The sequence below is a fragment of the Rhinolophus hipposideros genome (assembly GCF_964194185.1).
Source record: "Rhinolophus hipposideros genome assembly, chromosome: 4".
NCBI lineage: Eukaryota > Metazoa > Chordata > Mammalia > Chiroptera > Rhinolophidae > Rhinolophus > Rhinolophus hipposideros.
The window spans coordinates 83,785,816-83,803,208 of NC_138050.1; the positions used below are offsets into that span (position 1 = coordinate 83,785,816).

At 37.0% G+C, this 17,393-nt stretch overlaps 1 protein-coding gene across 2 annotated transcripts in view; it reads left to right on the plus strand.

Moving 5' to 3' along the window:
* Positions 1-4,478: 4,478 nt before the first annotated feature.
* Positions 4,479-17,393, plus strand: part of DACH1 (dachshund family transcription factor 1) — a gene marked incomplete at its 3' end in the record, with an annotated part of 404,086 nt that continues 391,171 nt past the window's right edge. The window contains exon 1 of one of the 2 annotated variants that reach the window (XM_081046619.1): positions 4,479-5,468. In XM_081046619.1, the coding sequence (XP_080902745.1) occupies positions 4,636-5,468 (833 nt within the window). In that variant the 5' untranslated portion in view covers positions 4,479-4,635. The remainder of the gene's footprint in view (positions 5,469-17,393) is intronic. The other variant, XM_081046618.1, reaches the window with a different exon arrangement.

A 17,393-nucleotide genomic window follows, 5' to 3' on the forward strand; every position in this document is an offset into this window, starting at 1 on the left:
ATGGCTGGACTGGAAAATCTAGTGTTAGTTGTTTTTTGCCCTGGGGCATTGTTCGTACCAAACTCCACTTTTCATTTAATTTTCCAATACATTTTGAAAGATGGAAATGCTTGTGATCAACATTTGATCCACTTGCATTATTTAAAAAAAAAAAATTCTGAAAGTAATTTCAGATTCCAAAAAACCTTGCTTTCAATTAGAGTAAACATAATTAGAGTGACGTCGTGCTCAGAATGGTAAGTCTCCTTTGGAATCTATTAAGCATGTTATCTCCTTGTCCTGTCACTGAAAGGGATTCAGTAAATATCAGAAGTATATATCTGCATTTTTCTGTGCATTCTTCCAACAGAACTTGGGACAAAATTTAAAGAATGAAATTGTAATGAACCTTTTCTTGTTGCCCTATCTGCATACGCCCAAATTGTTTCTGTTTCATTTAGAGATGCTATAAAAAGAGGATACTCAAAGCTCTCAGGAAATTTTGAGATATTCAGAAATGTATTGCCTTTAAGTTATTCAATTATTTGTTTTTTTATATTCCAGGAAATATGCATTTTCAATATTTTCTTTCAAAAACTATATCAATTGCTATATTGAAACGCTGAAGATTTAAAGACATGAAGTATTCTGGCTTTGTCAATATTTGTATCTTTCTGACAATCTTCTGCTTTGCAGTCATTTACCAGAATTATAATGCAGCATGAATAAACCTAAAAAAAATGACTATTGATTACAGAGAAAGCATTGTGAAATCATTTAGTCAGTTTCCCCACTTGAGAAATCAGTGAATAAAATAGGTCACTAGATAAGGATGGAATGGATGTAATACAGTGCTATGCCTCCTTGGGTTATAAAAAGGTCAGAAATAAATCCCCAAAGAATTCATGATTTTATACTCATAAAATAAAATGATACTTACCAAATCCCAACTATAAGTCCACCTTTCTACACACTTATTCTTCTTTTTTAAAACCAAAGGTTTTGAAAGTATATGTTTATGTTTCCCTGTTTCAGTAGAAGCATTTCCTTGTCAGTGCCCCTTTTAACCAAATAGGATGCCCTCATCTTCCGGCTAAAGTGCCTCTTGTCATCCCAGGTATTCACCAGGACTTGAGCTGCAATAGCTACTTTGCATTTTCTTACTGTCTCCTGCAACCTTACAGCTCTTCTCAAAACTGCAGTTCATACTGTACTGAACTCTGCATCCTGGGCCGATTTTTGTTAAGTAATAGATGGTGAGACCTGAGACCATGCCTCTCTATTAGTTCTCATTCATAGGAATATGGGGTGGAGGGGGTGACGGGGGAGGAGGGGAAGAGGAGGGGAGGGGCCAGGAGGGGGCAGAGGGAGGGAAGAAGATACCTTCCCTGAACGAGTACAAGCTCAGCTTCAAACGATATCCTAGGAAAGAAATTAAAGACTTCTTAATTAGTGCAGCAATTATGCTTTCTTGGTAGCATTTTAATCAGTACAGGCCCTATCAAAGGACAAACAGAACGATTTGCAGGTCTTTGAATTTTAAACAGTCTTATTGATTTCAGCACAATACGTCTTCATAAAATACAGGGAGAATTTTCTAATATCAGTTACAGTACTTTGAGTTTTGCTTATGCAAATTAAGTTCACGTTGGAGAAGATGAGATGGAGGGAGAGGACCTAAAAGGATCAGAGATGTAAAACGATAAACAAGACAAAAGGTTTGAAAGCTAAAGATGCGATGGAAAGAGTGAGAATTGGAAATTTCTGTGGAGTTGACTTACCTGTTGTTAATATTATTTGCCTTAATCATTGGTGACATTTCTCAAAAAAAAAAAATCCGAAATTTTCCAGGCTTTTCTACATATTTTAATTTGCATTATATGCTTTTTCTAATCCTATTGTTGAATCAAAAGAGTAAGTGATAGTTCCTAGAAATACTTTAAGAGAGCAGACTAGGGGGAGGACGGTCCCATTCAGATAGGGGCAAATGCCCCAAGCCCTGCTTCTGAATGGAGCACGTGCTGGGAGGCACAGGTTACCCTGCAGAAAATTTGGAGTTTGCTTCCCAGCTCCGTGGGATTATGGTTAGGTCAGCAATCATTACTTCCCGATGGTGGCTTCCTAAAGTGCCAGGTATTGGATGAGTGACAGTTAAAGGTAATCTGAGAAATGAGAATGGTAAGGGCAAATTTAGGGCACTTAATTCTTATGTTTCTTTTTCTATTTGTAGGTCTAGAATTTAAAATGAAAAACACTGTACTTTAGCGTTTTCAAAACTATATCAGAGTTTATCAAAGTTGTGCATGTGATTTCAAAACAAAATCAGTTTTTCAGGGCTTAATACCTTCTTTCTCTCCTTCACTCATAAAGATTTTTTAAAGGTAATATTTTCCAAAGCATGCATAAACACTTAAAGAAGTACTTTGATGTATGTGATATATAACAAATCTCTATTTTTAAGTAAGAACAGGTATGAGGCATGTAAAATTAATATAAATTATTTCTGAATGTATTAAAATACAATGGCTAACTAGGCCAAACAACTGTGTAAACTTTAGCTATGTTTGTGGAAGTTCATCTGCCTTTTGGCAACAATTTTCTGAATTCTTATGACCCAGGAAGGCCTCCAGACATAACTGTTATGCCCCCAAAAGTTTAGCATAAACTTAGACAAATTAGTAAACACTGTCATATATCCTCTGCACCCTAAACTTCAAAAAGTTTAAAGAAATAAAATGATAAAGAGAAATGTGATAATAATTTCAACACCAAAATGGCAGAATTTCACTATGAAATTTCCCAGTACTGTGAACCTGGTGCTAATAGTTTATTTTAAAAGTCTGTCAAATCCTAAAGCATTGTTTCTATCTTGTGAAGTTAATTAACATGTGTAGACAGGTTTAAGGCCTAATTATTTAAGATTCGTAGAGATATAAACAGAACAGGCTTGACCTATGCTCAAATCATATGCTGGTCAAAAACCCTTGAATAAATACCTTCATGCAACAAGTTAGAAAAGAGAAGAGAGGGAGGTAAGCAGGAAGAGTCAGTGTAAATTCAGCCTAATGTTTTTAAGCATAGCTACCCTTTCGGTCTTTACAAGTCAAGTAGTGACCTTTGTTGTTCTTTTCATTATTTACAAAACACATTTTCCCTGGCAGACTGAAAAGGACTTTCCCAAATATCAAAAAAAAAAAAAAATATATATATATATATAACATATATATATATATAACATATATATATATCGTTATTCATGTAACACATTAGCAACTAGCCTGAGGTCTTTTAGTATGTGAGGACAGTTGATTACTGTGCAAGGCAGGTGAATGAATTATAAAGTTTTAGGTAAGAAAAATCAGTGTTTTCTTGTTTTCCCCTTTCTAAATCTTCAACGGGTGCCTGATGTCTTCGAATTCCCTAGGTATAATAGGCATTCTGATCTCCCTTTGGGGCAAAAGTGAAGTTATTCTGAGCGGTCCACATCAGGGCAAGCGTTTCTTTCTTTCCACGATCTATTAGGAAATAAGGAATTGAATACAGAGCATTCCATTATTCTTAAGCGATTTCAGAGTAACTTTTTTCCCCCAGCAACTTGAAAACTGTCCTGAAACGTTTACAGCTTTATCCAAATAATTTAATAGATAAAAACAGATGCATAAAACACGGACTTTGCTTACATGTGACTTTTCCTCAAAATAATTTCTTAATAAGCATGAAGTGAGGGGACGTGTTTTCATGCATATCTCATTGGAAAAAAAACGAGCACAGAGAGATCCTACATCCTTGAAGGACAGCTCGAAGCGCTCCGGCTCCTCTCTTAAGTTGTCAGGCGGTTGCTTAGTAGGTTTTGGAAAACATTAGGAGTCGTCGCGGACGAAATGGGATATTAGACACACAGTCTAACGGTAGCAGAAGGGACGTAGAAGATCTCTCCTTTTCCGATCGCCCCTCCGGGGTCTGTGGCTTTTCCTCTCGGTCCCTCCCAGCGTTTCTTTCCTGCCCCCCTCCCCTCCTCCTTTTCTCGCTCCCTCGCTGTCCCTCGGCGCCTCGCGCTCTCGGGGTCTCCGCTCCGAGTTCCTGGTTGGATAATTTGGGTTAATACTAGTGAGTGAGGTTTTTGCGGCTTCAAAGGGTATTTCAAGTTTCCGGAGCTCCTCCCCTCTGCACCGTGTGACAACAACAACTCGTCCAGCGGGCAGCCTGCACTTTTCAGCTCATTTTCTCTCTGTCATTCCCCTCTCAATCTTTGATCAATGTACTTGCCAGGGAGCACCCAAGTCCTTCAAACCTCCTCCTTCTCACCTTCATCCTTAACTTTGTGCTAGAGCGGGACCCACACCACAGCAGCCGCCCCTCCCCGCCCGCCCCTCCCCCCCCCAGCCCCGCTCCCAGCCCCCGGAGAGCACTCGCATTTCCACTTGCGGGACACTTTTGTGCGTTTCTCTCCAGAGCGCCTGTCGCGCTGCGATCGCTCTTTCTTCCCCTCACCTCCGTTTTTACCCCCTTCTCGCCCTCTCTCCTTCTCGGTCCCTCCGAGAGTTGTTCTGTCGTGGCCCCTGCGCTCCTTCTGCCTCTGGCCCCCTCGCCCTCCGCGGGGTGCGTGGCAACTTTCCGCTCCCTTCTCCTGCTGCGGTTTCCCCCTTCTATGTGACCATGGCAGTGCCGGCGGCTTTGATCCCTCCGACCCAGCTGGTCCCCCCGCAGCCCCCGATCTCCACGTCTGCTTCCTCCTCCGGCACCACCACCTCCACCTCCTCGGCGACCTCTTCTCCAGCTCCGTCCATCGGGGCCCCGGCATCTTCGGGGCCAAGTCTGTTCCGGCCGGACTCTATCGCTCCGGCCGCGGCGGCGGCGGCCACGGTCAGCTCCAGCTCCAGCTCCAGCGGCGGCGGCGGCGGCAGTGGAGGCGGCAGCGCGGGCAACGCAGGCGGCGGCGGCGGTGGCGGCGGCGGTGGCGGCGGCGGCGGCAGCAACTGCAACCCCAGCCTGGCGGCCGCGGGCTGCGGCGGCGCCTCCAGCACCCCCATCAACGCGAGCACCGGCAGCAGCAGCAGCAGCAGCAGCAGCAGTAGCAGCAGCAGCAGCAGCAGCAGCAGTAGCAGCAGCAGCAGCAGCAGCAGCAGCAGCTGCGGCCCCCTCCCCGGGAAACCCGTGTACTCGACCCCGTCCCCTGTGGAAAACACCCCCCAGAATAATGAGTGCAAAATGGTGGATCTGAGAGGGGCCAAAGTGGCTTCCTTCACCGTGGAGGGCTGCGAGCTGATCTGCCTGCCCCAGGCTTTCGACCTGTTCCTGAAGCACTTGGTGGGGGGCTTGCACACGGTCTACACCAAGCTGAAGCGGCTGGAGATCACTCCGGTGGTGTGCAATGTGGAGCAGGTTCGCATCCTAAGGGGACTGGGCGCCATCCAGCCCGGAGTGAACCGCTGCAAACTCATTTCCAGGAAGGACTTCGAGACGCTCTACAATGACTGCACCAACGCCAGGTAAGGAGCGGGGGCAGCCGCCGCCACCCGGGGTCCCTTCCCACCCGCCTCCTCAGCCCTTCCCTCTCTCCCTTCGCAGCGCGGCGCAGCGCGCTCCAGCCGCGCGCCCCGGCAGCGCAGCCCTTGCCTTCCTCTCCTTAGGGCTCCGACCGCTCACGACCCTCTGGGAAGTTGGCACCTTCCCCACGCCGAGATCACTTTCTTCCGGCGCTGTCCGCCCCTTGCTCGTGTGCTAGTGGGCGCTTGGCTGCTGGGGGGATGCGGGAACCCCAAGACTCAGGGTGGAGGGGGCGGCAAGCAGGAGGACCGAGCTTTTCTATGAGCCACAGCCCCTTCCTGGGCCGCGCCACCGTCTGGGGACCCCTCAGCGCCGCTGCCTGTGTGCGCTCCCTCGGACCCGGGTTCCACGCGAGAGGCCGGGCACCGGGGCTGGTCAGAGGAGCTGAGCTGCGTGCACGGGGCGGGGGGGAAGGTCGTGACCCTGCCCCGCAGGATTAAGGGGCTGGGAAGACGCCTGGGTGAGGGGCCCACGAGGTAGTCTAGGGAGTGGGCCACTTGGAGGTTGGGAAGGAAGCGACCTCTGATGCCGAGAGGTTCGGGGGGGTGGGGGGGGCAATCCCGAGGGACCCGCAGCGACTTCAGCCCTGAAGCCTTGAGGGAAGCCCGCCGAGGGGAGGGGGTCGTGTGTGCACGCGTGTGTGTGTGTGTGTGTGTGTGCTCGCGCGCGTGCGTGCGTGTGAGCTCTCTATGTGTAAAGTAGATAAACGAATACGTTTGCCCCGGGGCAGATGCGAGGGGACCAGCAGGATGTTTTCTGTAGGGGGAGGTGACTGGGTACCTAAGATTCTGGGAGCTGAACTGGAGAGAGACGTGGATGGAAGATCACAGCTCTCTCACTGGCTCGCTCGCTGTCTCTCCAAACTGTTTTGCTTTCTTTTCCTTTTCTTTTTTCCTTAAGGCTAGTAGCTCACGCGATAAGTAGGTGCAGACTTTGCACAGGGATGCTCTTTGGATCTCAATACAGTAGCCGGTGCGGTGGCTTCCCTATCCCGGCAAAGCGCGCGAACCCTGGAGGCCACTCGACCAGAGCCCGGCCAGACCAGTTTTATGCTAATGAACGCTTACTGGGGGAGGATCTACCGAGAGGGGGAGGGAGTGGGGTAACTTGTCAGTTTCGGGGTAGAAATGGTCATTTCACCTGCTTTCGCGATTCCGCCTTGTCCCTTCGGTTGGCTATTGAGGGAAAAGTTCAGTTGTCGGGAGAAAGCTAGTAAGGAAAGTTAGAGACCAGAAGCGGGCGCGTGGGAACTGCGCGCAAAATTTGCAGGGAGACTTCGGTATCCTCCCAGTTAGTTTAAAGACCTGGAGAAGGAACGGAGTTTTACTCTTTTAGGGCGTGTGCCCCTAGTAGACCTAGAAGAACTGAGATGGGAAGGAGAGAGGGGATAATCGGGGTGATACCAGAAAGAAACCTGGGAGAAAAAGCCCCTAGCTATTTCTTCCTTGAAAGAAGACTACTGACCACTGTCCCAGGAAGGATGGAAGATGAAAAAGACTCGAACCCCAACCCACCACATGTCCTATCCCGACCTAGCCAGAACCCTTTCCCTGTTTATTTGCCATTCTTTGCGTGGGGTAATGGGTGTGTCTGTGGGTTTTGAACCTTCATTTCTACTATTTTGGGGTGAATGCTAAGAGACAGCGCTCGCGCGCGCCTGCGCGCGCGCACGCCCAAGTATATGGACAGGTGGCAGTAAGGATTGAGAGGGAATCTTGATCACTAAATGTCATTTGTGGAGATAATTGGAGTCCTTGGATGTACAGAAGATAAAATATTTGCCAAAAATATACTGTTACAACTATTCGAATCTGGTCAGAAAATTGTTACAGAGTTGTTATAAAGAATGCTAGTTAAAATTTGAAGTCAGTTCAGATAATGATTGTTATAAAATTGTCTATCCAGTGAACTGGTGAAGCGCTGCTGTTTTTCTCTTTAGGAATCAAATCACTTTGCTCTTGAATCCTCTTTGTGTGTTTCTTACACCATACATTGTACTAGATAATTAATGGCCATTTCACATAACACAAAAATTGCTAGAGAAAACGTCCTTCTTATGACTGCGATTTATGATCAGTGTAAAGCAGGTACGGTTACACTCCTTACAATTATTCCCATGTTGTTGTTTTTCCCGATTTTTTTGCTTAGACTTGGAAATTGAAGTCCTCCCCATTTGATCAGAGACTATTCTTAAAATTATTAGCAAAAAATTTTAAATATCCACCTCCTCTCCGGAGGTTAACTATAGCTCTGGAATTTGAACTTTTAGAGCCAAGATAAGTTAAAACCAGTAGAACTGTTTATCCCTTCAAAAATATATCATCAGTACTCTATGTTTCAATCACCTGGTTTTTGTAATTAAATATGTTATTCTAAAACTCTATTTCAGGTTATTTTCTAAGTTAAATGTGGTAAGTTTGTTGATTTGCTATTGTATTTTGATCTTTTATCAACTATAAGACTTCAACCCTAAATACATGCAAATACATCAGTCCTTAACCTTAGAAGATGTGCAGATAACTACCTAGGTTTTCCTAACTCTACCAATGACTAAGAAAACAGAAAACTTATAATTGAACTTCTTTATACCAAAATATACTATTTGCTGTGAAATGCATTATTATTTTACATGCTAATTACAAGTGCTGTTGTCTTATTTCTTAACTTTGAAAGCAGTACCTAAAATATTTTGCATTTTGAATTTACAGAACTAAAATTACTCATCATTCAAGTTCAATTTATGTTCCACTATTCAGATCTTTTTTCATTCACTTAGCTATATTCATTTGTTTCATTCTGATTTCTTTCTCCTCTGGCTACTTAAACTATCTAAAGGAATAGCTTATGTAGAGGGTAAGAGAAACTGGGCAAAAGACAAACTGTAAAACAATATGTACAGTGTGCAAGAAACATCAAATCTAAGCATTCTCGGCTTTGTATAGAACACATATCTAATTATGTCTCTTAATAGCATTTAGATACCAGGGAATCTGAGGAACTCAAATGATGTTCAAGAAAAGAAAGGTTCATAAACTTGCTCTAAGTGGCTCAGTAAGTTAGTAACAAAACTCAGAGTGGATTTAATTAGCTTGGGACTATTGCATCAGTATGCTATCTATGAAAACTAGAATAAATGTTGAAGCCATCTGTCATTATCACAAGGAGATGAAACAGAGACTATCACCTGCTTTACAGTAAAGCTGAAAATGAAAGAAAATACAAGGAACTGTATTTAAAAGTTGTCAAAGGACAAATTCTGACCTTGATCAGCTTCCTTCAATTATTATTTTTAAACTAAACATTAGTTACATGACTTGGCTGTTGCAACAGAGGTAACTTAATTAACTGGTAACCATTAAACAACAACAACAAAAAGGAAACGTAATTATGTACACCGTCAGGTCTCTGTAAGAGTCAGTCTCTTGTTTGTAGATTTGGGTTAAAATGCAATTTTCTGTGAACTCAGGTAATAAAAAATGACTTTTATTTTATCTAAATTGCTTTTTTTTTCGCATATTGCCAGAAGCTGATTTTGTCTCAGGATCGTTCAAACCAGATTGTGATTTGGGTAGTATGTAGCCCTAGATTTATGGAGTTTTTGACTTGAATAGATTCCAATTAGTTTTATCAGAATATCAGAATATATACATATATATATGTATATATATGTATATATATATATATATACATATATATATCAGAATAAATACAGTCACAAACAGTACTTTTTTGTCTTAAAAGTTAATATCATCTATTGACAGCAGGTCAAAAGACTTTGCAAGCTATTTTTTGTTCAGCAGTAATATACGGATGCAATTTTACTGTAAGAAGTATAAAATATTTTCTAATTCTTGGTTCTATTTTTTTTTAAATCAGGGGTTTTAATAACGACAGCACACTGAACCAGTCCATATTTATTTAACATTTCCGGCGTTACATGTTTTTCAATGGCAAGGAGTTAGGAACTTATGCATCAACATAAAAAGTTTCAACACAAATGCAGATTTACTTCTAACAGATAATTATGATACTTGGCACAGAGAAATTAAAAAAAATATTCAAATGATGAGAGACTATGCTTTTGAAGTTTTCATATTACAGTCAATTAATACCTCCTATAAAGCCTAATGTTTCATTTTATAACATTTCAAAAAGAACACGGCATAATTAGAAGACTAATGCCTAAGTATAAAAGTTCAAGTTTGCTTCCATCGCTCATTTCTGTATACTTTAAAAATGTTAGTAAATTATAGTTTAATAACTATATGTAAATACATAAATAAAATCTGAAAGTATTATAACAGAGGATTTACTTTGTTCAATTAAATTACATTGCAAAATGCAAATTCTTGAGTTATTTGAATAATATCTTTCAGACCTGTTGTTTTTCTAGGAGTTAGTTTCCAATGATGTTATAATCATTACTGTAAGAAATGCACATAGTTTTGAAAATGGGTTACTTTCTGAACTCAACAGATTACTAGTTAATGCTCTGAAACAATGTGATTGCACTTATGTTTTATTTTGTGAAGCTTCAAATATATATGTAGAATAAACTATAAGACGTGCTTTTTTTTCAGAGTTCCCCTACAAAAATTGTTTGTGTTTCCATGTAATACACAACTTTTAAATCTTCATTTTATTAGTCTAAATCTGCTGTTAATTTTTGTTTAATCTACATTTCACGGAAGTTGCATATAAATTATTGAGACCAATATTAGCCATTCTCTTTTCACCTCACTACTTCCCCCAACCTCTTGAGATGTGACACCCAATATTGATTAAAGTCTTGGCTGGATTTGAGCATAAATCACTCTTCTCTTTGGTGACTTACCATGTGTGATTCACCAGCATATGAAAACATAATATGCTATATTGTTTCTCATTTGATGTTTTGTTTTTGGAATGTAAGTAGTATTTGTAAATTAACTTAATGTATAACCAAGTAGTTGCTATTTTAGTAACAATTTGTGCTTTGACTATCAGTTAGTATTATTGTATCTTTCCAAGTGATTTTACTAACTTGTTTCATACAACTGCCTTTTTTAATCACCTAAAATCATCATTTAAATTGCATTGTATTAGCAATGTAGAACATGTGTATTGCAAAATGTAGTAAGAAATGAAACTCACACAGGTTGTAAACTGTCTCCCTTTGAATTTTTGTCTGAAGAAATTAATTTGAAGTTTGCCTTCTAAATAGGTACAGGTGAGTCTTCTAGATTTCACTAAACATTTCGATTTTTAAGGTTTTTGTTATTTGATTCTTAAAAAAAGTTAAACTTTGCCTGAATTTTACCTTTCAAGGATTTCATTTTCAGATTGTTTACCAGAAAAAAAAAGTCACATCAAGTTACATACCTTTAGAATGAAAGGAATTGTACACAATTGATATTAACTATTTAGGTATTTAAATATGTAATTAAGATAAAGCTTTATCATTTTATGTTTGAATTATTATAAGAATAGAATGACCTTAGCATGTGCCAGCATGTGCCATTTTCTTAACAACTGAGTTACTGCGTTGTGATTGGTTAGTTATATATACATACATGCACACATGTATATATATTCTTGTCTAAATGCTACAGCTTAAAAATTCTAGCTGAGAATACGTTAAAATACATTTATATTTATATTTCAGGTTATGAGACTGCATTAAGGCATCCTCTTTTCCATTATAATTTTTATGTTCAATAATATATTTTTAATGAAGAAAATCCTGAATTAAAAGCCCACCTAACAGGGTTCAGATAAGTGTAATATCAAAGGCTTTGATCTGCATAGATACATATGTCTCAGGCATAGCAGAGGTTCTGTGAGCCTACATTGTGCTCAAAGTCCCTTACTCAAAGGACTTCTCAATTTATCAGAAGTATCTCCAGTCAAAAGTTTTTCTTTTTCTTTTTCACTACAGTAGCTGTCTTTTAAAATAACTTTCAATTGCTGATAATTGCTTTTTAGCATGTGTCACAGTATAGAAATGACTTTATTAAAATAGTGTAGTAAGTTCACCAAATTATTTCTTTGGAAAACAAGAACACCAAAGATAATGTATTTATATTTGGTCTAGCAATTAGTTATTATTAGATTAACTGGTGGATCACTTTATTTTGATGAACGTATTTACTTTAAGAAGGTTCTGAGAATATTTTAAGAGTGTCTATTACAGATCATGATTAGCTTTATATTTAAATGTGCAAATAACTATGAACAGAATTTTCTATCCAGTATAAATTAGTCAATTAGGCAATCAATCAATGAAAGCTCATTGTTTTGCAAATTAATGATGTAATTAAAATTAGTGGAATAAAAGAGCAGATAAATGTCATATAATATATAATATAATCATATATAGACAATGATTAATATCTCCACTTGATCCAAAATCCGGGATCTTGAACCAGGTGCATTTTACTTTTTTTGTGTATTCTGACTGATTTGTTTTATAAGATAAGAGGATTCTAATTAATAAATTTAAAAATGTATATGTAGATTTTTCTAAATTGGATATTGAAATGGCCAATGATTAAATTTTGTTAAAGGTGTGGCCCTATTACTTTCTGATTCAAATTAGGTTGGATGTGATCCAGCATATCAAACTGGTTTTCTTTTGCATATTTTAATGTACGTGACTTGAGTGAAAGTTGTCAAAGACAACTTAGTAAGCTGGAAAATTCACTATGTCATTATTTAATTAGTCTTATACTTTTGTTCTTATAAGTATATTGAAGTATCTAAAACTATGTATAATATTACAGCAAATGCTGAGTAGCCAGTTTCTTTAAAAAAAGTTTTACAGATTAATAATTAAAAAAACAAAAAGAGCTTAACTGAAGCCTGTACAACACATTATATAAGATGAATACAATACCTGGAATACATTGTGTATTTTTAGCGAGAAGTCAAAATCATTTGAAAACTTTAATTTAATTCAACTATAATTAGATGTACTTGTATATTAGTAGTAATCCTGCAGTGAATTTTGAAGGTAGTATGTATGTTTGACACAAAAATTGTATATGCTTTTAAAGCATGATTTTCACAAAGCAATATTGAAATAGGCAACAAAATAGATTAGATACTTTTGGTTAGTAAACATTGAAGAATTGAGAAATGTTTTCCTTACCTTAAAGTAAATGACTGAAGAGGTAAACAAAGTATTAAAATGTCACAGGGTATCATCTTTGAATTTATGTGGTATCAAATGTTTCTAAATAATTAGATTATACTTCCAGTCACAGCAGAAAAAAACAGGACTTTTCTTCAAGGACAAACAAAATATATCAGGAAAGAAAGAGTACTAGTTGAAAAGGAATTGTTCTATGGAAACACATAGAGGTATTTGCAGTATATACCTGCTAATTCACTTTAAGGGATACTGATCATTTCTTACGTAAAGTTAGTGAAAATCAATTTCTAGATCATGTTAATCAAGAAATACTTTATTATATTCACATATCAAACCAGTGAAGTAGTTTCTTAAAATCTCACACTGATTATAGTGTGGAATTTTATTTGCAGCAACAGTGAATGGGCTGTCTTATTCATAGTCTTATAATTCAAAGTCATTTTGTTGGGTATGAACAAAGCAGATCTCTGAAGGTATAACAGTCTTTGAACCCATCACAGCTCTGCTAAAATATACTGATATATTCAACGGTATTAATTCTTATTTTATATTTAAAATATGTGATTTTTTTCAGCCTAATTCTTGAAAGTGATACTTATCTCTCGAATTAGGCAGTTTCTAGTTTATTTATGCCTTTGGATTTTAAATGAATAACTTGAAGCGCTTTGAATTGTCACACATTTCATACTAAGATGCGTGTTCTGTGTGCAACAAGTGTAAAATATTTGTCATTATTTTAGAGATCTTTGTGGTGGACGTTTTTGTTTATATTCACCTAAGCCATTTGTAGTCTATGTATTTATACTTAAATAGCTGCAATGCCTTTGATAAAAAAGCCTTTATATATGTATATTTTTGTATGGATGCATGTAAATACACATACACATTCAAACACACAGAGGCTTATAGATACAGGGCTGGCTCTAGGCAAATAACTTCCCAGTAAAATTGGCTTTAATTTTGCTTTCTGTAATTCATTGAAATATAAAATAACACAAATCAAATTCTGCTTTCCTGAAAGACAGTGGAAAATATATTTAAAATTAATTTTAGGGTAAAAGAAGTATTAATACATAACTGTTTTAAAATATAATTATAATGTGGACTGTTATATGGTTAGTAGGACAGTGATTTAAAACTTTTCTTGCTGTTTCTAGACCTCTAATTTATGATAACTAAAGTATACTTTTAATTCTTTGTGGAAAATACTGATATCTGAAAATTATTATATTTGTGTGAAATGGATATTAAACTCTTAGGTACTAGAATCTTTACATTATTGAATGACATTTAATGTGGTTGATGTCATTGCTCCATTTTTTTTATTGGTTTATTTCATTGCTGCTTGCACTTTAGAGCAAGCATATCTTTTAAAACCAGTGGATAAATGATAGGAAAACAATTTCATAACCTAAAAAAAAAAAAAAAGATTGCTCTTCTAAAAGCTTTGCCATCAATGAGATGAGTTAGGAATGAGGTCAATGGGTTAATCTCCAGGTCTACATAAGGAGATGTGTATTACCACTTCTTGTAGTAGACTCTAATTGTCTTTGAAAACACCTGGTAGAGGTCCAGTTAAATTGAAATCAATTACTTTCTCAATCATTCCATGGCATTTGTCAAGTTATTACATCATTGGTAAAAGTGCAAGCATGCATGCATTTTTTTTCAAAGTAGAAAGAAGCTTATAAAACAGTAACTACATGGAAGTTTTTGCCTCATCGCAAGCTTGTGGAATAAAAGAAAAACGTGTACATAATAAATGTAAAATGACATTGAAGTTAATCTTTGCATTTAATTATCTAAGTAAAAAGAAGCATATTTCACATTACTTTTTGCATCATCTATGCATATATTTTAAAACGAAAAATATCAGTAACAAAATATATTTCAAAATATTTTATGACTTGTGAGCTCTGACACCTTCATTCTTACCCTCTAAAAACCCTCTGACAAGTGTGTATTATAATCAAAGATGAATATATCTCTGCTGTTCACTGATTTTTTTTCTTCACACCATTGACAGTACATGCAGATTTGAACTTGTAGCCAGGAACAGTACTTCCATGCTTCAAATTGCCAAAAGACCCCCAGGGATAGAAACTTGACCTGCTTTTATGAAACCATAGAATTACATTTATACAAGTTACCCCATGGGGAAGGAATGAACTGATCCCAATTCCATCCTTAATATTGGAAACTTCTGGGTCAAATTTGATTTTTCTTTCTCTTAACACCTGTTTGGCTACCAAATTTTACAAGTAGATATTCTTAAGATATTTAAAAAATATATATTATTCATGAATGATATTTCATAGTTAAATCAAAACCAAAGTGCCATCAAAGTTTTGCAGTTCTTCAAATCTTCACGTTGCTAAGATGTTGCTTTTTAAAACAAAATGTCTACCTTTTAAATATGCATTCTAGATGTAAGGAGTTTAAACATACATTTGTTTAACGACATGAAAACATTGAATTTGTACTTTTTAAATAACTAATTTCCCTTGAAGAGTCAACTCAAATAAGGGAAGAAACTTTTTCTAAGGAGTTGTGATAATATTTCAGAATAAGAATTTTTCTGTGAATATGTTTAATTTTTTTCTTTAAACATTTTAAATGGTTATGTTTCTTATTTTATTCTTATTTGGACCACGTAAAGAGGTTTCCAGAAGGTTTCTTTTGCCACTAATAGTAGCAAATGAAGGTGGCCATTGATTCATTGGATACATAAAAGCTATTTTTATTTTGGTTGGATTCACTTTAGTTATGTGGACTGGGCCTAAATTGGAAAACTGAAGTTAATTATATCTTCAAAATAAAGAGGAATTTATGTATATATTAGTTTGCTTAATTTCTGGAATATCAAAATGCTATATCATATATATGTATATGTAACTAATATAAATGGGTAGGGTTATAATATCTTTTTGTTTATAACTGATGTTATTAACCTACTTTTCCATATAGAATGAATTGCTTTCAATCTTATACAGAGAGTGCCAATACACATTTTAAGAGATGTTATCTTAAAATGTGTATACATTTTTTTTGGCACCCCCTGTATATACAAAAACACTTTATAAATGGTAAGGCAAAAGACATACATATTGATAGTTAAATATTCCATGATTGTATTTTGGAACTGAGGTTAGCAAGTTCCTTTCCCAATTAAAAATTTAAAATAATTTCAAAGACCTTTCACTTCTTTTTTCACTTAATATCTATAAAACCATTTGGATAATTGTTTTTTTTCCCCGTACAAGAACCAAACATAAAAATTCTTAATAAGAATTGTTATAACAAATCAATTCTTGGGATAGAGGGAAAATATTGACATGTTCAATGGAAGACACGCCACTTTCTTTACTACCATAAGACATGATAATCAAGGAGAAAATATTTAGAATTTTAAACATGTGTTGTTTATTTTTTATTGGCTGTTTTATAGTAAAAACAAAAAACAAACAAAAAACTTAATTTCATTGTAAGCTAATATTTTTCTGCCTTGCCTTGACATTTATCATTTGAATGAAGTTCAAAAATTAAATAAACTATTTAGATATTTCCAAAGATCACTTTAATTCCATGCTTACAAAATATCAACATTTGATTAAATATTTCATTTAATTTGAAAATTTGCCTTAACTAGTTACATGGTGATATAAATGATTATTGCTCTTCATTTTCTCTGACTGTGATGGAGGAAGGAAAGGAGTAAGATCACGTGACTCAATTATGCTGTCCTTAAAAAGAATCTAGTTCAGGAAAGGCAACCCATCTTGACTTTTGTAATGGTGATAATATGAAGTTTCTATGACCGTTTCTGTCTTCCAGTGGCACTTTGCAGCTCTATTTTTAATAATGATTGATGGTATACTACATGAACTGAAAAAAAAAAATCACCTTAAAGATTCTTGCTATAAAATGCATGAAATGAGAGATGGAGTTTTATATTTTAGATAATTCTCTATAAGTAGAATAATCCTTAATATTTCACAGACTTCTACATCATACTTAATATAGGAAGCCCTCAGACATCAAAGTAAATGTCATCTTCTTAAACATCTTTATCATCTAAATTTTCTTCATAATAATCCTCTTTGTAGAAACTCTAGTGAAAATTGTGCATGAAATATAAACACTTTATCATGAAATTTACCTTTAAACATTTGACAAAGAGAGAACAAACTGGTGTTTTGAGCTGTTGTTATTTACATCAGATCCCCCAAATTCAATAGTGTGAAAATATAATTTACTTTTATTAAGGTGTTTTATTTAAAGTTTAGGAAATAATATTAAAATGGTATATTTGATCTGGAGTAAACTTCTTTGCTCTTTCTTTTGGGGTGTGGGTGAAATAAGGGCCCATGACAGGGATGCTGTTTGTTTTTCACAAAAGTTGTTTGTGATTTCAGGTACTCTTGGGAAATCTCTTGATCAGATTCACATCTGTTCCTGTCAAAGTGGGTGCTAAGATACCGGTCACCCAGCAACCATGTCCAAGAGGGAATTGGGCCGATAATAACTTCAAAAAGGAATGACAGATGCTAGATTAGGATGAAAGACAAAACGCATGAAAAATGAGCTTGTTAGAATCAAAAATTTGTTCAAGCACCTTTATGTAAATTAAATGAATATTGAATATTTGCATGCAGTAATTTCTACTTTTTCATTTCATTGAAAAGAAAAGAATAGTGCATTTAAACTCACAAATGTGACTTCTTTCTTTTCTGCT